This window comes from Vidua chalybeata, chromosome 7, assembly GCF_026979565.1.
Source record: "Vidua chalybeata isolate OUT-0048 chromosome 7, bVidCha1 merged haplotype, whole genome shotgun sequence".
NCBI classification, from domain to species: domain Eukaryota; kingdom Metazoa; phylum Chordata; class Aves; order Passeriformes; family Viduidae; genus Vidua; species Vidua chalybeata.
Window position 1 is genome coordinate 14437111 of NC_071536.1, and position 16118 is coordinate 14453228.

At 42.9% G+C, this 16118-nt stretch overlaps 1 protein-coding gene across 12 annotated transcripts in view; it reads left to right on the forward strand.

Annotated features, from left to right (window-relative positions):
- The window catches only part of RAPH1 (Ras association (RalGDS/AF-6) and pleckstrin homology domains 1), a 105133-nt gene that overhangs the window by 70822 nt on the left and 18193 nt on the right, over positions 1-16118 (forward strand). For 4 of the 12 annotated variants that reach the window (XR_008431940.1, XR_008431938.1, XR_008431939.1 and 1 more), the window contains exons 12-15: positions 875-973; positions 1600-1720; positions 3306-3448; positions 7948-14246. Coding sequence is in view for 2 of the 12 variants with exons in the window: in XM_053948331.1 (XP_053804306.1) it covers positions 875-973; positions 1600-1720; positions 3306-3448; positions 7948-9918 (2334 nt within the window). In the remaining 10 variants the exon portion in view is untranslated. Of the gene's footprint in view, positions 1-874; positions 974-1599; positions 1721-3305; positions 3449-7947; positions 15950-16118 lie in introns of those variants that run through there. The other 8 variants (XM_053948331.1, XM_053948333.1, XR_008431945.1 and 5 more) reach the window with 7 other exon arrangements.

The window sequence follows — 16118 nt, forward strand, 5'->3', positions numbered from 1 at the left end:
TTTGAAGGCAATAGGTTAGAATATTTTGAAAAACTTTGAAGTTCTTTGATATATGTTTCAGACAGTCTTCAGTAAAACTTAAATACCTACAATCCTCTAGCAAAACTCTGTTGTGTCACTGAGCTGTAGGCTAAGAGAGGAAGTGATAAGAACTGGAGTATTCAGTTACCCCAACAGCTAAGAGACTTGTAACTTTTATAGCATGGACAGGAAACAACTGAATAGTCCATCCAGAATGATTTCCAATGTCTGATTTTTGATAAACATGCATTTGTTTCTTGACTGTTGAATTGATAAATACAGTGCCTTTACATTTTTTATACATCTATATGGGAGCAGCAAGTATTTTTAGATGATAGCCCTGTATCAGTAAGGTGAGAATCTTGAAGGCTCTACAAGCTGAAAATGGAATTGTGCTTAACAGCATGTCACTTGGGGAGTATGTCACTTAAGCCTGCACAGGCAGAGAAGACCAGTGTGTTTGTTTTCCTCTAGTTTGGGGGATTTCTATGTGAGAGAAAGGTGAAATATCAGTTGTCTCTGTCAAGTGGTGAGTCAGTCCATAGGTACAAAAGACTCTTGGTGGGTAGAAAGTTATACAACCCTAGAATAGTGAAAGACTAGCCCTTTCTTAGTGTTTGAAATCAGCTGAAATCAGTGTGTGCTGGACACACTTCCAAATGTGTGGGTCAAGCAATCCCCATTGATATTCACCTCCTGAAATATTCTGAAACATTTTTAAATGGACTTAAATGCAGACTACTGTTGAAGAGTTTCCAGCATTAGGTTTATCTGTATAGACATCAACAAATAAATGCTTTCCTTGCATTCCTAGCTATGAAAACATTGATGAGAACATACAGTTTTTTTGCAGCATCCTCAGATCCAGAAGAAGTCCCAGTATATCAAATATCTTTGCTGTGATGATGTAAGAACTCTACACCAGTGGATCAATGGCATCCGCATTGCTAAGGTAACCTCCAGGCAGTCTTACACTGTTGTCATGAGTAGTTGTCATCACCTGCTTAAAACCATTTAAGTTACTTAGCAAAGTCTAACTTCCCTCTGTTTAACTATTCTGAACATGAACTGTAAAATCTTCTTACATTTTTCATTCCTTAGTAAAATTATTAGGCTTTGTTATATTAATCAGTAATTGGGCCTTTTCTTCTTGTTACTGCTGCATTCCTGTCACATGACACAGTTCTGACGTACATCATAGACAGATTTTAGCCAGCTCCTTTCAGATTTTAAAAAAGAAGGCTTATGGGAAAAGAGAACTTAGAAAATAGTGCTGATTTTCAAGATCCTCAGCTTGTCTTAGTTTATTCATTGGGCCATTTCTTGCTTGACACTGTCTCTTCTAGCATAAAGAAATTGTTTTTCTTTCTTTCAGCAATTCACTAATACTATTCACTAATACTAATAATTCACCAATACTAATAATATTGCCTGAACTCCTTAACACAGAGCCTGTGTTGCTTTGGGGGGACTGGCAGGAGGAAAGACGTAATAGAGAAGCTAGAGGTGGAGCTGAACAGTCTGAAAAGAGTGTACAGCCTGTATAGAGTTGTTAAATTTGTTTGTGATTTTGCTTAGTACGGGAAGCAACTATACATGAACTATCAGGAAGCATTGAAGAGAACAGAATCAGCATATGACTGGACCTCTTTGTCTAGCTCCAGTATCAAGTCAGGCTCCAGCTCATCTAGTTTGCCAGGTAACAATGTGGTCTATCTCATAATACAAAGATTCAATCGCCTTTGTTATCATCTGCTGTCTGGATGCCTCAAGAGAGACTATTGCAGGAAATGGACTGTTTCTCCAAAGTCTTTTATGCTATGTTTAGTCTAAAACATAGACTTTAACATTCTGTATGTGTATATCTATATATATATATATGCATACAGGTAAAAACCTATTTTGCTCTATTACTTGCAGTGATGTCTGTATTTGAAATATGCAGCAGTTTCTTGTTCACCTCCAAAAAACAATGTTTTTCTTATACTGAGAGGAGGAAACATAATTTCAAATTCCTGATGCCTCTATGCTCACCTATTTGAAAAATCAAATTTATATTGTAATGATGCATAGAACATATATATGTAGTTCTTAAACTGCTTTGTTGACTGAAATATTTGAAATTGGAAAATGAGAACTAGCCCCTGCCCAAAGACAAAGATCCAAACAATCTCTTTAGAGAAAACTTTGAAAATACTGTTTCTGTTCCCATGTCAAATTGTGCATTGCCTGCATTAATGTGCTCCCTTAATGTGTTTATCTGTCAGCAGAACTGGGGCTGGTTTCTTGCTGCATGTAACAGTTTAAAAATTGATAAATAGTTTATACAGTGTCATTTCATTGTTCAGAGCTGACTGATGCTTTGGTGGGTTATTCAGAACCTTCAGGATATTGAAAATATACTATTGTGTGAAGGTGTTTTGTTTGCCACAGATACAGGTGGGGAGATAATGCTACTGAATTGGACATGTTCAGAAAGTAGCCTGTAAGAAAGAGCTAAGCAAATGCAGCCTAACTGGGAAGGTACCTTGTTGTTTCAACTGTGTGGCATAGCAGTAAATTCTTGGTTACTGACAATTTCTCCATCCAAGCTGGGTGTTTTTCTGATAAAGTGTAAATTCTTGTAGGGAGCTGAGCCACAGCTCACCAGCCCAGCATGTTCTGCCAAAGTTGCATTCCAACCTGTGCCAGGACACTATGGGATTACACAGAAAGCAGGTGCCAGGCTGAATAAATTGGTCTGACTGTGCCTGCTGCTGTCTTGTCAAGACACCCTGTGGGCCCAGAGCATCATTATGTTGGGTACTTGCAGGATGCACACCAGTCCTTCTCCTGTGTTGAGGTCGTTTGAAGCAATGTCTTGCCTTGGCTGGTGCAGTTTGCCTGTCCACAGCCTGTGCCCAGGGTCCATTTTTAAGGTTGTGCCGGGAGCGAGTGCTGGAGAGAGCAGGCTGCATGCACTGCATGAAATGGGGCTTTTCCCAAAGTGCAGGGATGTGGCATGGTTCAGAACCCATACAGCTGCTGTGTGATTTTACTTTGAAACATATCTGACATGCTGTGCAGCTTCAGGTTTGGTTAATACTGGGCATCTGCTGCACTGTTTTATTTTCCAGATGGTAATGGCCTGGATGTGAGCTAGAGCTTATGCAGTCATTACTCGAAGCAGTGACCTCTGGGGACATGTTTAACAAGTCACAGAGTAGCATTATAAGCATATTGACATTACTCTTACATTCAGAAACATATGCTAACATATGTTCTTAACTTTTTTTTCTGAACAGAATCTCAATCAAATCATTCTAATCAGTCTGACAGTGGAGTTTCTGACACCCAGACAGCTGGACATGTCCGTTCCCAAAGCATTGTCAGCTCCATGTTCTCTGAGGCCTGGAAACGAGGCACTCAACTGGAGGAATCCAGCAAGGTAACAAGAAGACTTTAATTTGAGAACCAACGCCCAACAAAATGTATGAGACAGTGTTGTATCTCTTCCACTTCTGTCTTGAATGGCATTTCTTCTCTGTTTTATGTGGTTAATTTACACTGCTATATAATTGTTTTTTAGGGTTCACTTTTTCAGGTAATTCAGCCTTGCAACTTTCTGATCTTTCTTTTATTTGTGTGCATAGAAGTTTTTTGTTCTTTGAAGGCATTATATAGCCCCTCTCACAGAGTCCTATTTACTAATGTTGAATGAAGACAAAATAAAAAGATGAGCTGTTAACACGTTGAATGAAATTCTTTCACTAAGATCTTTCTCCAGTTAAGTAGCACATCTTTGCTTTGTAAAGATGTGAATAATAGGAGCCTGAAAGCAGGTATATGTATTTTTGAAGTACTTCAGTATTTTTTACTCAAAAGTGTTCTATTAGGTGGAAATGGAACCAGTAACGTCAGATATGGTCAAAACTAAAGTACTGCCATTGTCAGCAGTCATAGTTTAAGGCAGATGTGGTATCTCCTGTTGCTGGTAGAGAGTTACAGAAGACTTTAACCCATTGAGGCTGAGGCTCAGGTGTGATTTGATTAGTTTTCTGTTCTTTCTGTGGTTAACTGTTGTAGTTCCTGGGGAGGATTTCCATGCACAGGAGAAATTCCGCTGCAGCTGTTTGTTGTCAGGTTTGAAGGAATCTCCAGGTTCCTGAACAGCCTTGATGTCATTAACTCTAGCAGCTACGTGTGGAAGTGCACTATGAGAAGCTGTCATTACTTCTGTCAGTTCTGAATCTTCCCCAGACCCCAGGTTCAAGCTAGAGAAGGAAGCTTTTTAAAACCAAAACCACAGGCCAATACACCTGGCACTGGTGCTTCAGATAAATAACTAAAAATAAGATAACGCATCTCCTTTTCAAATGAGAAAGCATATGACAGTGTGAAAGCTGACATGGCTGCATCCTTTGAGATTCATAACTTTTCTGCAATGCCTGCTGGCTTGGAAGTTGTCTGATTCTAATAGTAAAGTAGTACTCAGTCCAGGAATGTAGCTTGCTAAGTTTTGGTCCAAGTTTTCCTACTGCATGAGTGCAACACATGGTGCATATCCATCAGCAGATGGCTTCTGTGTGGGTATAGGATGCATCATTTCTGCAGGAGTGAGCTGCATGAGATGGGGCATTTGCTAGCAGGTATCCAAAAGAGGTAAAAGAGTACTGCTGTGAGAATGATAATGATAATGTTACTGTTCCCTCAAGTTTTGGGTTCAGTGTAAATCCTGCTGCTACTCTGTGAGATTTTAAGCAAAAATTTGAAGTTCACTACCTTGGAGTTACTGTTCTTCTTTATCAAGTCTGTAGTGCTGCTGGCAATTGCACATTTAAACCCCAAGAATTTCTTTGCTACCTGATTCAAGCCATGGTAAAAATAAAATATTCAGAATGCTTCCTGCATTGAGGAAGCTATCCTTGTACATGTATCAAAATTTCATCAATTTGAATTCCTTTCTGCAAATCCAAGAAGAGGTATATTTCTTCACCTTATGCATAACACAGGTAAATGGATTGCCCTAAAACTTCCAAAGAATCCAAATGAAATGAATTGAGTAAACTTACAGAAGCTGTGTTAAACAATTGAGTGAATTGGTGACAAATTTACTTTCAGTGAAACTACAGTGTAAATCTGGCCCGAGGAACTTGAATAACTAGGAAATCAGACTGGCAGTGGAAAATGTTAAACTGTGTGGCAAGAAAGGCAACAGCAGTGTTCAAGAATTGTAATTTACATGGGAAGGTGTTACCAGTGCTTTAGTCAGATTCGTCTCCAGTCACCTCAGAGGCAGCTTTGTTACAGTGCATTGGTGTCAAAGCTGGCTTAAGAAGCTCATGTGGGCAGGTTGCTGCCAAGTGGCAGAACTTTCCTGCATGTCCCTTCCCCTTGTGCAACAGCTCTCTCTCACCTTGTCAGCCTTGGCTCCTTCCCCTGTCAGAACAGAACAGAGCATGCTGTGTCTCAGCAGGGAGATGGCACTGGTGCTCTTTCCAGCCAGGGTGTTGTACTAGTGCCTCAGCAAATTAATAATGGGTGAGTTCCGCCCACTTTTCCCTCGTTTACCAGTTGCCAGTAAATAATTTCTTGAAGTCAAAAGCATACTGAGATTTCTAGAGATCTGTCATATTTGACCTAAACTTGCTAACCAGTCCAAAAGCATGGGAAAAGAGATGGCAAACAGTTCAATTGCTAAAGTTTGTTTTCTCAGGAAAAAAAAGCTAAAAGAAAAAAAAAAGGCACAGTTTATATAAAAAGAGATACTATTGTTTTTATAGCATTTTTAAGAGTTCCAGATAGTCATAAAATTGCATGTTACAAACAGGAATCGCCAGTATGCAACAAGTAATTTCTCAAGATACACAGAAGGACAATCACATAATTATAAGGACAAAAAAAGGACAAATTAATCTCTCTCAAGGTTCTTTTGTAAATAAAGTATCACAGAATATGTTTCTGGATGTTGAATTTTAATTTGATTGTGTTGGAGATGGGAGGGGCTCCCCCTCCTGAGATGCCCAATAGTCTTTTCTCTGTCCTGAGTGTTTAATTTGTTCACTGTGAAGATGACTGTCCTCAATGGATATAAGGAAAACACCACCCTCTTTAAAATATATCTAAGATTAAGAAAAACTTTTCCCAAAATGCAGATAATCCATCTGCTTCATATTTTGAAAGATTGCTCTTTGCCCAAAGAATACTTTATTCGTTTGTTCCCAGATGGGCAGTGAAGAGCTCATTAAGTCTCATTTTGCTTGTTAGATTTTGAACACCTTATTTCAAATGGTATGCTACAACAAATACCCAAATACATGCTCACTGTGTCTGCTTTAAGGAACAAATTCAAGATTCTCCAAGGTCTTGCCATTCAGGGATAGCTATTCTATCATGCCTTCATCTCCCTCTCTGTCTGTTTTATGCTGCCTTTATTTTTCCTGTTGCCTTTTGCTGTCTCAGGTATCAAAAGTGAAGCTCAGCACAACTAAGGGCAGCACACCCATGGTGCCTTATACAGGGCACAATTAAGGTCAGGTGGTGCTAATTGAAAATTCATTAACCTGGGTGATTGGGAGAATGGTAATTTACAGACTAACACTTGCAAGAGATCAAGATTTCTGTTTTGTAATGTGAACACCTTGATTTAGTTCCAGACCTGTTAATATTCTTGCCTTCCAGACTTAATGGGACGGGTAGAGGCATACCCCATGTTTGTTGTAAAATCACTGTTCATTGCTTCTGACTCTAATCCTTTTGATGGAGTTCTGCACATACAGGTGCACCTGTGTTTAGAGCAAAGCAAATATGCAAATGTGCTCTTCCCGTGCAGATGAGCATAATTTGGCTTACTAATTGCAAAGTATCTACTAATAAGGTATAGGTACCCAGTGTGGTCAGTCACCATGGTCCTGGTGTATTTCTAATGCATGTTTCTATGCTGTGCACTGTGAAATTCACAACTTGGCTTTTAGTCAAAACACTTTGTATTAGAAAGATGTTTATAAATTTGAGTAATGCAATTGTCATTTTAATTTTTAAGAGGAATGTAGGCTTACAGTTTCTAAGAAATAACTTGATCACAACACGTATAGACTAAAATACTGCCTGCTGCTTTCCCATTGATCCTTCCATTAGTCAGCTTTTCCCGTTTTTCCTAATTTTTTTCTGTATAACATATGAGTTGCATGTGTAACTTTCTCAAATTTACTTTGTTTTGCAGATGTCTAAACATTTCCTTCTGGGGAAATTTTCTAGGAAAACTTGGTTCTCCTTCTTTTTTCCCTGTTTTTTCCTTGCCATTAGTGGATAGTAGAGCATGTGAAGGAAAAATATCTCAGAACTATTCCTGTGCAGAGCTTGCTCTCAGTGTGTTTTAGAGCAGTTCAGGATTTCTGTATTTTGTAACACTGAAGAGTGTAGGCCTGAACGAACAGGTATAAGGATTTGACATGCTCTGGGAGACCGTGTGTGGTTTGATTCCAGTCATACTGAGCTGAGATGTCTACAGAGTCTCTGGCTCTGCCTTCTGTCATGGCCTGGGTTGCTCTGGGGGTGGCTCTGTTTAGGTCATTACGCTTGCCCAAAGCAGGCCAGTAATTCTTACTGGGTCCCACTGCCTGCCCCAGAGAAGTAACAAGGCTCGTGTATTTTCCCTCTGACAGTCAGCTTTGCTTGGAGCAGAACTGGCTCTGCTGATTTTTCCCGGCTCCCCTCCCAGCCTGCCCCATCCCCTTGCATGGTCCATGCTTGTCAGTGTATTGAATTGTCTCTTGCTCCAGTGTTTTGCTAATAATTCTTGCATGTTGTAATCTGACACCTAATTTTTAATGTTGGGCACATTTAGACCTTGACTTTATAATCTCTTTGTCTCTTTCTCTCTCTCCCTCCTTCCCTCTCTCTTCTTTTTCTCCCTTTCCACTTTCACTAAAATTCCCTTCCCCATAGGCCCGAGTGGAGCCTGCAAGTCGGCCCTTCGTGTCTGTCGCAGCTCCCGTGTCCCCGCAGACGAAAGCGGTGACGCCCTACACATCATCGCAGCCGTCCCCGCCGCTGCCACCGCCCCCGCCCCCGCCCCCTCCTCCCCCGCCGCCGCCGCCGCCGCCGCCCCCGCCCCTGCCCAGCCAGGCCGCCCCGTCCGCGGGCTCGCCCGCCACCATGTTCGTCAAGTACAGCACCATCACCCGGCTGCAGAACGCGGCCCAGCACGGCGGCCCTTTTTCCAAAGCCCCGGCTGCACAGCAGGCCCCGCCGCCGCCCCCGCCCTCGGCAAAGCCTCAGATCCTGGTGCCCCCCAACGGGGTCATGCCGCCCCCCCCGCCCCCACCGCCGCCCCCCACCCCGGGCTCGGCCATGGCACAGCTGAAGCCGGCACCTTGTGCCCCCTCTGTGCCACAGTTCACGCCACCACCACCGCCCCCCAAGATACATCAGGTTCAACCAAATATAAGCCAGGCCGCTGTTTCCAACTCGTTGCCACCACCGCCTCCTCCTGTGCCTGTCCCACCACCACCCCAGGCACCCCCAAAGCCTGTCATGGCAGCTCTGCCCCCTCAGCCTAGTGGGAAAGCAGCGTCACCGGGGGTCGCACACGTCACTCCCCCTGTGACTGCACCCTTGCCACTTGCAATAAAGAAACAACCAAGTGTCACTTCTCCCCAGGTGCCTCCTCTGCCCCCAGCCCCTCCTGGCCCCATTCCCCCTGCAACATTCCCAAAGCAGCAGAGTTTCTCAGTAAAGCCTCCTCCATCCCCTCAGTCCCCAGTGCCGTCGGTGGTGAAGCAGATAGTCAGCCAGTTTCCCCCTCCTCCCACGCCACCTGCCACTGAGCCCCAGCCTCTGAAACCCCTTCCACTGAGTGTGGCTCCACAGTCACCTCCAGCAGTGAAGGCAAAGCCCAAATGGCAGCCTGCTGCTGCTCCTTCACCAGATTTCCCCCCTCCTCCACCAGAGAGCAGTTTAGTGTTTCCTCCTCCACCTCCTTCCCCAGCTTCCTCTGCAGGTTCTCCCCCGCCTGACAAATCAGGGTCTCCTGTCAAAAAGGCCGGCAAGACATCAAGCCCTGGAGGGAAGAAACCACCTCCAACACCTCAACGCAACTCCAGCATCAAGTCCACAAGTTCCACTGAGTACCATGAGTCCAAGAGGCCTTCAGTGGACCGCCTTGTCAGCAAATTTGCACACACCCCAGAGCCGTCAGGATCTCCTTCCAAGGAGTCATCGCCTCCTCCAGCCCCTCCAAAGCCAGGAAAGCTCAACCTTTCTGGTGTAAGCCTGCCCATTGTCCTTCCACAAGGTGGGATCCCAGCCAAGGCTTCTGCTCCGAGTGTGTCTGGAAAGGAACCTGTGGTTGAATTCCCTTCACCACCATCCGATTCAGACTTCCCACCACCACCACCTGAAACAGATCTTCCTCCCCCTCCAGTAGAAATTCCATCTGTGTTTTCAGGCAGCACCTCGCCAAAAGTTGCTGTTGTAAATCCCCAGCCACAGGTGTGGTCAAAACCATCTGTGAAAAAAGCCCCACCACCCACACGCCCCAAGCGGAACGACAGCACCCGACTGACACAGGCGGAGGTTGCAGAGCCCCCAGGGTCAGCTGGCCCACAAGTGCCCACCTCCCCCAAGTCCAGCCTTAGCGTTCAGCCGGGATTCCTGGCAGACCTCAACCGGACGCTGCAGCGGAAATCCATCACCCGGCACGGCTCGCTCTCCTCCGCGCGGATGTCCAGAACGGAGCCCACGGCCACCATGGACGACATGGCCCTGCCTCCACCCCCGCCAGAGCTGCTGGCTGACCAGCAGAAGACCAGCAGCTTTGGGGGCAGTCATATATCTGGCTATGCAACGTTACGGAGGGGGCCGCCCCCCGCACCGCCCAAAAGGGATCAGAACACCAAGCTGTCACGGGACTGGTAGTCAGTCCCCAGGGCCAGTGCTCTCCATGACTTGTGGGCTGCTCTGTGATCTGTCAGCCCATGATCCCGTGGAGAGGATGTGGGGATGTGGATGATAGCCCCATTAAAAGAGGTGATCTCAAACTGCAGCTATGGCTAAATGTAAAGACATTCCCCTTCCATGGCTAGGTTAAGAAATATGGGAGCTTAGGGGTGTTGATACTTTATTGGGAAAAGTGGGTGGAGAGGTGTTGGCTTCATTCTTTAGTTTCTTTTACCCTTCTTATGAATTGGACCAAACACCCATTTTCTTACTTTTTCTGCATTTAGGGGAGGGGGAGGGAGATAATTTTTTTGTAGTGTCTGTCCACGTGAGACATGTTTGTGCATGTATTATAAGTGTAGGTATATAATATATTGTGATATATTTCGTCGCAATTATAGAAGATAACCAGAATGTTTTTGTAGAACCGTATTTATTGTTTCAGTCAATATATTATCTGGAATCGGACTCTAACCGGTCAAATCTTACCATAAAGATGGAGATGTAGGGGGCACTTTAAAGAAAGGAAATAAAAAACCCAAACCCACACACTTTCTCAGCAGTTTGTGGTGGGTAAATTCTGCAAAGCTGAGGTGTTCGGCTGGTAACTGTACATTGTGCATTGGTTGAAAAGTACAGATACAACATACCAAAACATTCTGGTCATAATACTACTGAAAATGAGTATGTTCAGAGGAAAGAAATAGATTTTATATATAGTGGGCTGGAGTGAAATATATTTATACTATAAAGAGCCTCCCCCCCCTTTCAAATAGTTTAAAAATATACACTGATAGAAATTATTTCAAACTTATTTGTCCATTTAGTTAAGTAGGATAAATATATATTATTCCAAACCATTATGCATTCTAACTGATAATAGGCTCAATCATTTGTTTCTATGGCTCAAGATGAATATATTTGTGTTAACCCCTTCTGAAAGCTGCCAGGACTCCTGCAATCGAAAATCCTGCCAACCCCCAAGGCTGACCCACACCGATCCATGAGCTGTCCGTGTAACTCTTACTCTGAATGAACAGGTAGGTTTCTGTAGAAAGTGCTATGTGCTCACACAGGCATGCACAGTGTCCAGTCTCACCTGGTCTGGGCCTGGTAAAATGTAGTGTCTTCATAAAAACAAGCTCTGGAAATGTGTGAAGAAAGTATTGTTTGTAATTGATTAGAGATTGTCAGGAAACTTTTCCTTCTGGAAAGAGAGAAGGGAGCAGCAATTTCAGGACAAGCTAGTGTAGGAATTCTCTCTCTTTTCTTTGACCTGCCAGAGACTGTGACCAGTGTATTAACCTGTTTATTACAAAGTTGCACTTCTAGCAGTCAAGGAAGAAGACTGGAAAGAAAACAACCTTAAAGAGGCAATAGCATTTGCTAGGAATTTCATCTAAGGGCCCATATGGAGTAGAAAAGACTATTGGTTTGCTTGGTTTTTTGTTAGTCACTGATTTACAGTCGGTCATCACATCAAGCATGACAGTCCTTTTTCTTCAGTAGCTACTTCAGTAGCTTGATTGTACAGTCTTACCCACATATTCAGACCTTGTGATAAGGTAGTGTAAGTGGTCTTATGTATCATTGCACATTCCTTGCAGGGTGGTGGGAGAACAGCCTTTGTAAAACAACTAAAATACTTGGACTGTAACTACCCCATCTTCAGCTGTTACAGCTTCTCTTGTCAGCATGGGGGTACTGTCAATACATACTGTCAATAGGCTCATAGGGCAAATAATTTCACTGTTTGCCTACTTTTTCTCCAAAAGCATGCTTTAAATGCTTTCTTTTTCCCAAAGAATGAAACAAAGACAGCAGCTTGACTTGGCAGTATCCTCACATTGTTGTTAAACCAATATAAACTAATCTCTCATTAAAGTAATTCAGGAGGATAGATTTAAAAATATTTTGACAGTGTCCCCCATTCCTTTTTTTTATGAAGTTTTTTTTTTTTTAAAGTCCAAATAATGAAATAAATGTCTTTGTGAATATTTTATGAATAGGAAAAAAAGTTTTGCTAATTTGAGGTGGAAATTACACATCTATAACTATATAGTTTTAAATAGGTGCATCATGAAAAGATAAAAATTAGTGGTGCTTTCTGTGCTGAACTGTTTCATATGATTTTTTAAAAATCTGTTTCAGCACCTCTGGAAATTGTTTTCATATCTCAGACTAGATTTTTTGAGCAATAAGAGTATGTACGATTATGTGCATTTTTAAAGCACTGCTATGGAAAGGCACTTTTTTGTATCTTTCAAATGGTTCACCAAGTTTTATTTCTACTATTTTTGTGCTTACAAAGTGTCCTTAAAAGCATTTGCATTGTTGATTTTAAGCATGCTCAGTGTAGCTGGTGACTGAGGGTTGTTAAGCTATACTGCAGTTCATGGGTGCTGTAATTTTCATGTTGGTCCTCCCGCTGCTTTGTCCTGTGTGCAGCTCCTGGGGCTCAGACACACCAGAGGGCAAAAGGTGCTCGCTACAGCTGTAACTGCTAGGCCCTTAGCCAGGACAGGGAATTGGGCACATTCTCCTACTCCTGGCAAGATGCACCTGGGCTGATAAAACATGCTCCCAGGTGAGAGCAGTTAGGGAATTCTGCTTGCCCCACCTGCTTTTCTTTTCCCCAAGACAGCCTCACTTGGTGTGTGTCAGTTCCAGGCCTTTTACTTTAGTTCATTCAGTGCAGGTACCTCTGGGCTTTGGACTCGGCACATCAGCGTTTTGAGTGCAATTTCTTCAGAGGCCTTTCACCTTTGTTCTCGTTTTCCTGTGCCCACATTTATTTCCCCAGTATCTGTCTCTAGGCAATTAATCCATGCTTACTACTGCAGGCTGCCCACAGCTTGCTGGGAGACAGCTATGTAACTCCTAAGTCTGCAGCAAAAAGAATGAATGTCAACAAAGGTGGCACCTTGTATTCCTTCTAGTTACAGTTTCCTTCCTAAGGCAGCAGTGATCAGTGAGTGGCTGCTGCTTGCTGTCTCTCAGCTGAGCATGGAAATTTGGCTAGTGTGGTTCAGACAACCTGGTTGCCTTTTCAGGTTATGAGATATCCTCCATTGTAACTTGCTTTTCCAGTATATTTACTGGTTTTGTGACAGTGAATATTTTCACCTTATTTTGCAAGTAAGTTGTTTTCCCCCATGTGCAATCATCTCATAATTGCACCATAATATTTATTAAATCAGAAAATTAAGGGGCTGAATTTCAGACACCCAGGAAGGGGCTTCCTGCTACAAACATGGGCAGTAATACTTTTTGCAGTTTTAAAATGGGCATGTGATGGCTGAGTGTTCAGACTCCAGACACAAAAGTGCTTTGATCCCAAAATACGCAGAGTGTACGGCTGGAGTTGCGTTACATGAGGCAGAGCACAAGCTGGCCACTTGTTAAGGGGGTGTCAGGGACCCTGCTGCAAGGGCAGCTGAGAGGGCTTATCTGTGTTTGTTAATCTTTTCCACATTTGGTCTTCATTTCCCCTCTGCTATGCAGCGTAGCATCCACCTCTGAGTACCAGAGCCCTGTTCAGCCAGATGTCTGTGCCTGCAGCCCAGGTGTAGAAAGCAGGGAACTATTCTCAGACACTTATATCACCATTCAGATGTTGGGGAGTTGCTTTGAAAGGGAAAACTAGGCTCTTCTAGCAGTACTAAGCTTAGATGAGAAATTACTTTTAAAACCAAAAGAAACCACAGGTTCTAAACAAACCATAGGTAACATGTTTCAGGTGGCTATGCTAGGGGTCCTGTTTAGTCTTTTAACACCTGTAGCTGGGAGAGGAAGTTAGGCACAAGTGTCTGAATAATTCTCTTATTTGTTTCCTGTTGCACCCTGCACAGTGGTTTCCTCCTGTGGCAAACCACCCCTGACTGCTCTGACTTGGTAATGACCTCAAAGCCAAAGAGCTCCTCTCCTGAGCATACTCTGCAGTTATTGCAGGGCAACAGTGAGTGACACATCAGGGAAACAAAGTGCTGGTACCTGGGTTATTTGCTTTCAGGTCTGAGGGGAGAGGAAGCAGTTTTTTCAACAAGTGCATTTTAACATTTACTGTTCTTGGCTTGCACATGTAAAGGTTTTCTAATTCCTTCTTTCTGTGCCCTTAGTCAACCAGATAAATCATATCAGCTCAGAGATAAAATGTGGCCAGTTTTCCTCTCAGTTAATTTTTTTTTTCCCACAGTTTAATGAACCAAAAGTGCCATTTCAACATCAGAAGGGCAAAAAGAAATTTTCTGCTTTTTACAGGAAACAGCATAGAACCAAATTGTTTTGCTACAGTGGTACTATTGCAGGTAAATTTGTTTCTTATTCAAAATAAGATTATAAGTGGGTCCTAATAATGAGTATTATTTCACCTAGTGTCGTGTTAAAATCAGTTGCACTCCAGAACAGTAGTACGAATTCCTGGCAGGAGGTAGTGAGGATGAAGCCAGAACATGGGAGTTTGGTTGGTTGCTGGGTTTTTATTTTCCTTTTAGCATTACTAAGGTGTAGATTACATACTCAGTCACAAGTGCTCCTCAACTGCAGCTGAGTTGTACTACTTTGGGGCCCATTTGTGGCACCTGGTGTTGAGCTCTGCATTCATTCCCTTGCACCACTGGGGCAGACTCCAAACCAGAGAGGATTTAACACTACAAGGGATAGTTTCTCTTGGATTTTTTTCCCACATGCTGGTGGGGTTTTAAACTTTATTTTGGAATTCTGAGTTTGTCTAAGCTGAGTAATTTTCCTTTCTGAATTTTCTTTCCTTCAATTAAAAAATGCCCATGAAGACTGACCAAACCAGGGTTTTGTTGCAGGGGCAGCACTCACTAATACTGTGACACAGGCTTGGTCTAGTTTTGAGCAGTTTAAAACACTAAATTGCAAATGAGATGAAAAACACATGCTAATCCAGCACCATGTAAATTACTCTAATTGCTACTAACCAACCACAGGGAAAAGAGTGACTTGGGTAATGATCATTTGGTGCTCTGAGGCACTCGGTGGGGCAAGGACTCAGTGAGCTCTCTGCTCAGCAGATGGATCTTGGGTAAAGGTGAGTTAGAGAAGGTAGAAGACTTGGAGGAAATGAATGAGAAGGACCTTCAGTACCAGATTGTGGACACTACCCCCCCTTATTTAAATGCTTGAAGGCAACTTGTATTTTAGGAGATTTTTGGAATTCAAACATTAGCTGCAGTGGAAAATAATTTCCTTCCAGCTTTCCCAAGATGCCAAAGATGCATTCTGAGCTAAATTCCAGGTATACAGATATGTGTACACCAGTCTCTTTTTGCCAGGGGTCTCATACTGCTGATCTCTAGCACATGTCTGGTGAGAGAACAGGGTGCCACTCATAGATGTTGTGTGTCCCTTGCCATTAACCAACACGGGGAACTGGGTACACACTTGCAAAGGACAGTTTAGCAAAGCTGTGCCCATGGCACCCTGCTGGCTGATTTGGTGCAGCACAATAGCGCTTGTACTTCTAAAAGAAAACCTAAATGTTTTGTCATAAGTTGTAATTGGAAATCTTAGGCCTCCTAGTGGACTGCAGTGGACCAGAAATGAACTGGAGCAGCAGTTTGGTCTATGGCTTACACTAATTGTTACCAGTCACTGGGAATATTCTGTTTAATACTGGAGATGCAAGTGTAAGAAGTGTCATTGCAATGATGATTTGTCTGTGCAGCAAACTTGTGCTGAGTGCTGTAAATACATTCATGTTTACTGCTTTAAAAAGAAAATTGCACATTTTATCTTTCAATGGGATTGCCTCCCCTCTTCTTCCCTTTCCAAACAGAAAAAAAAAAAAAATCAAAGCTCTTTTAGACTGATAGCATCATGTTGGGGGGAGCTTTGCCATATTATAAATATATATAAATATATGTATAAATATACTTTTTTAAGCATGAGAGAGGACAAAAGAAATACTACATTATAGAGTACCCAATATAGATCATTATACAATGGAATATGCACAATTCAATAAAGATGTAGTTAAATTTAATACTCTGTTTTAATCCTCTGTCTTGCAATTTTCCTTTTTCATGAGCTCAGACCCACACTTTTCAGGTCTTCAGTGTTTCCTCTCAGTAGGGGGTCAGGCAGCTGCTGGCCTACAGCTGTATGCCATTCCTGTGCTCACTCCCCATGAACCTGCTGTTACTCCTTTGCAC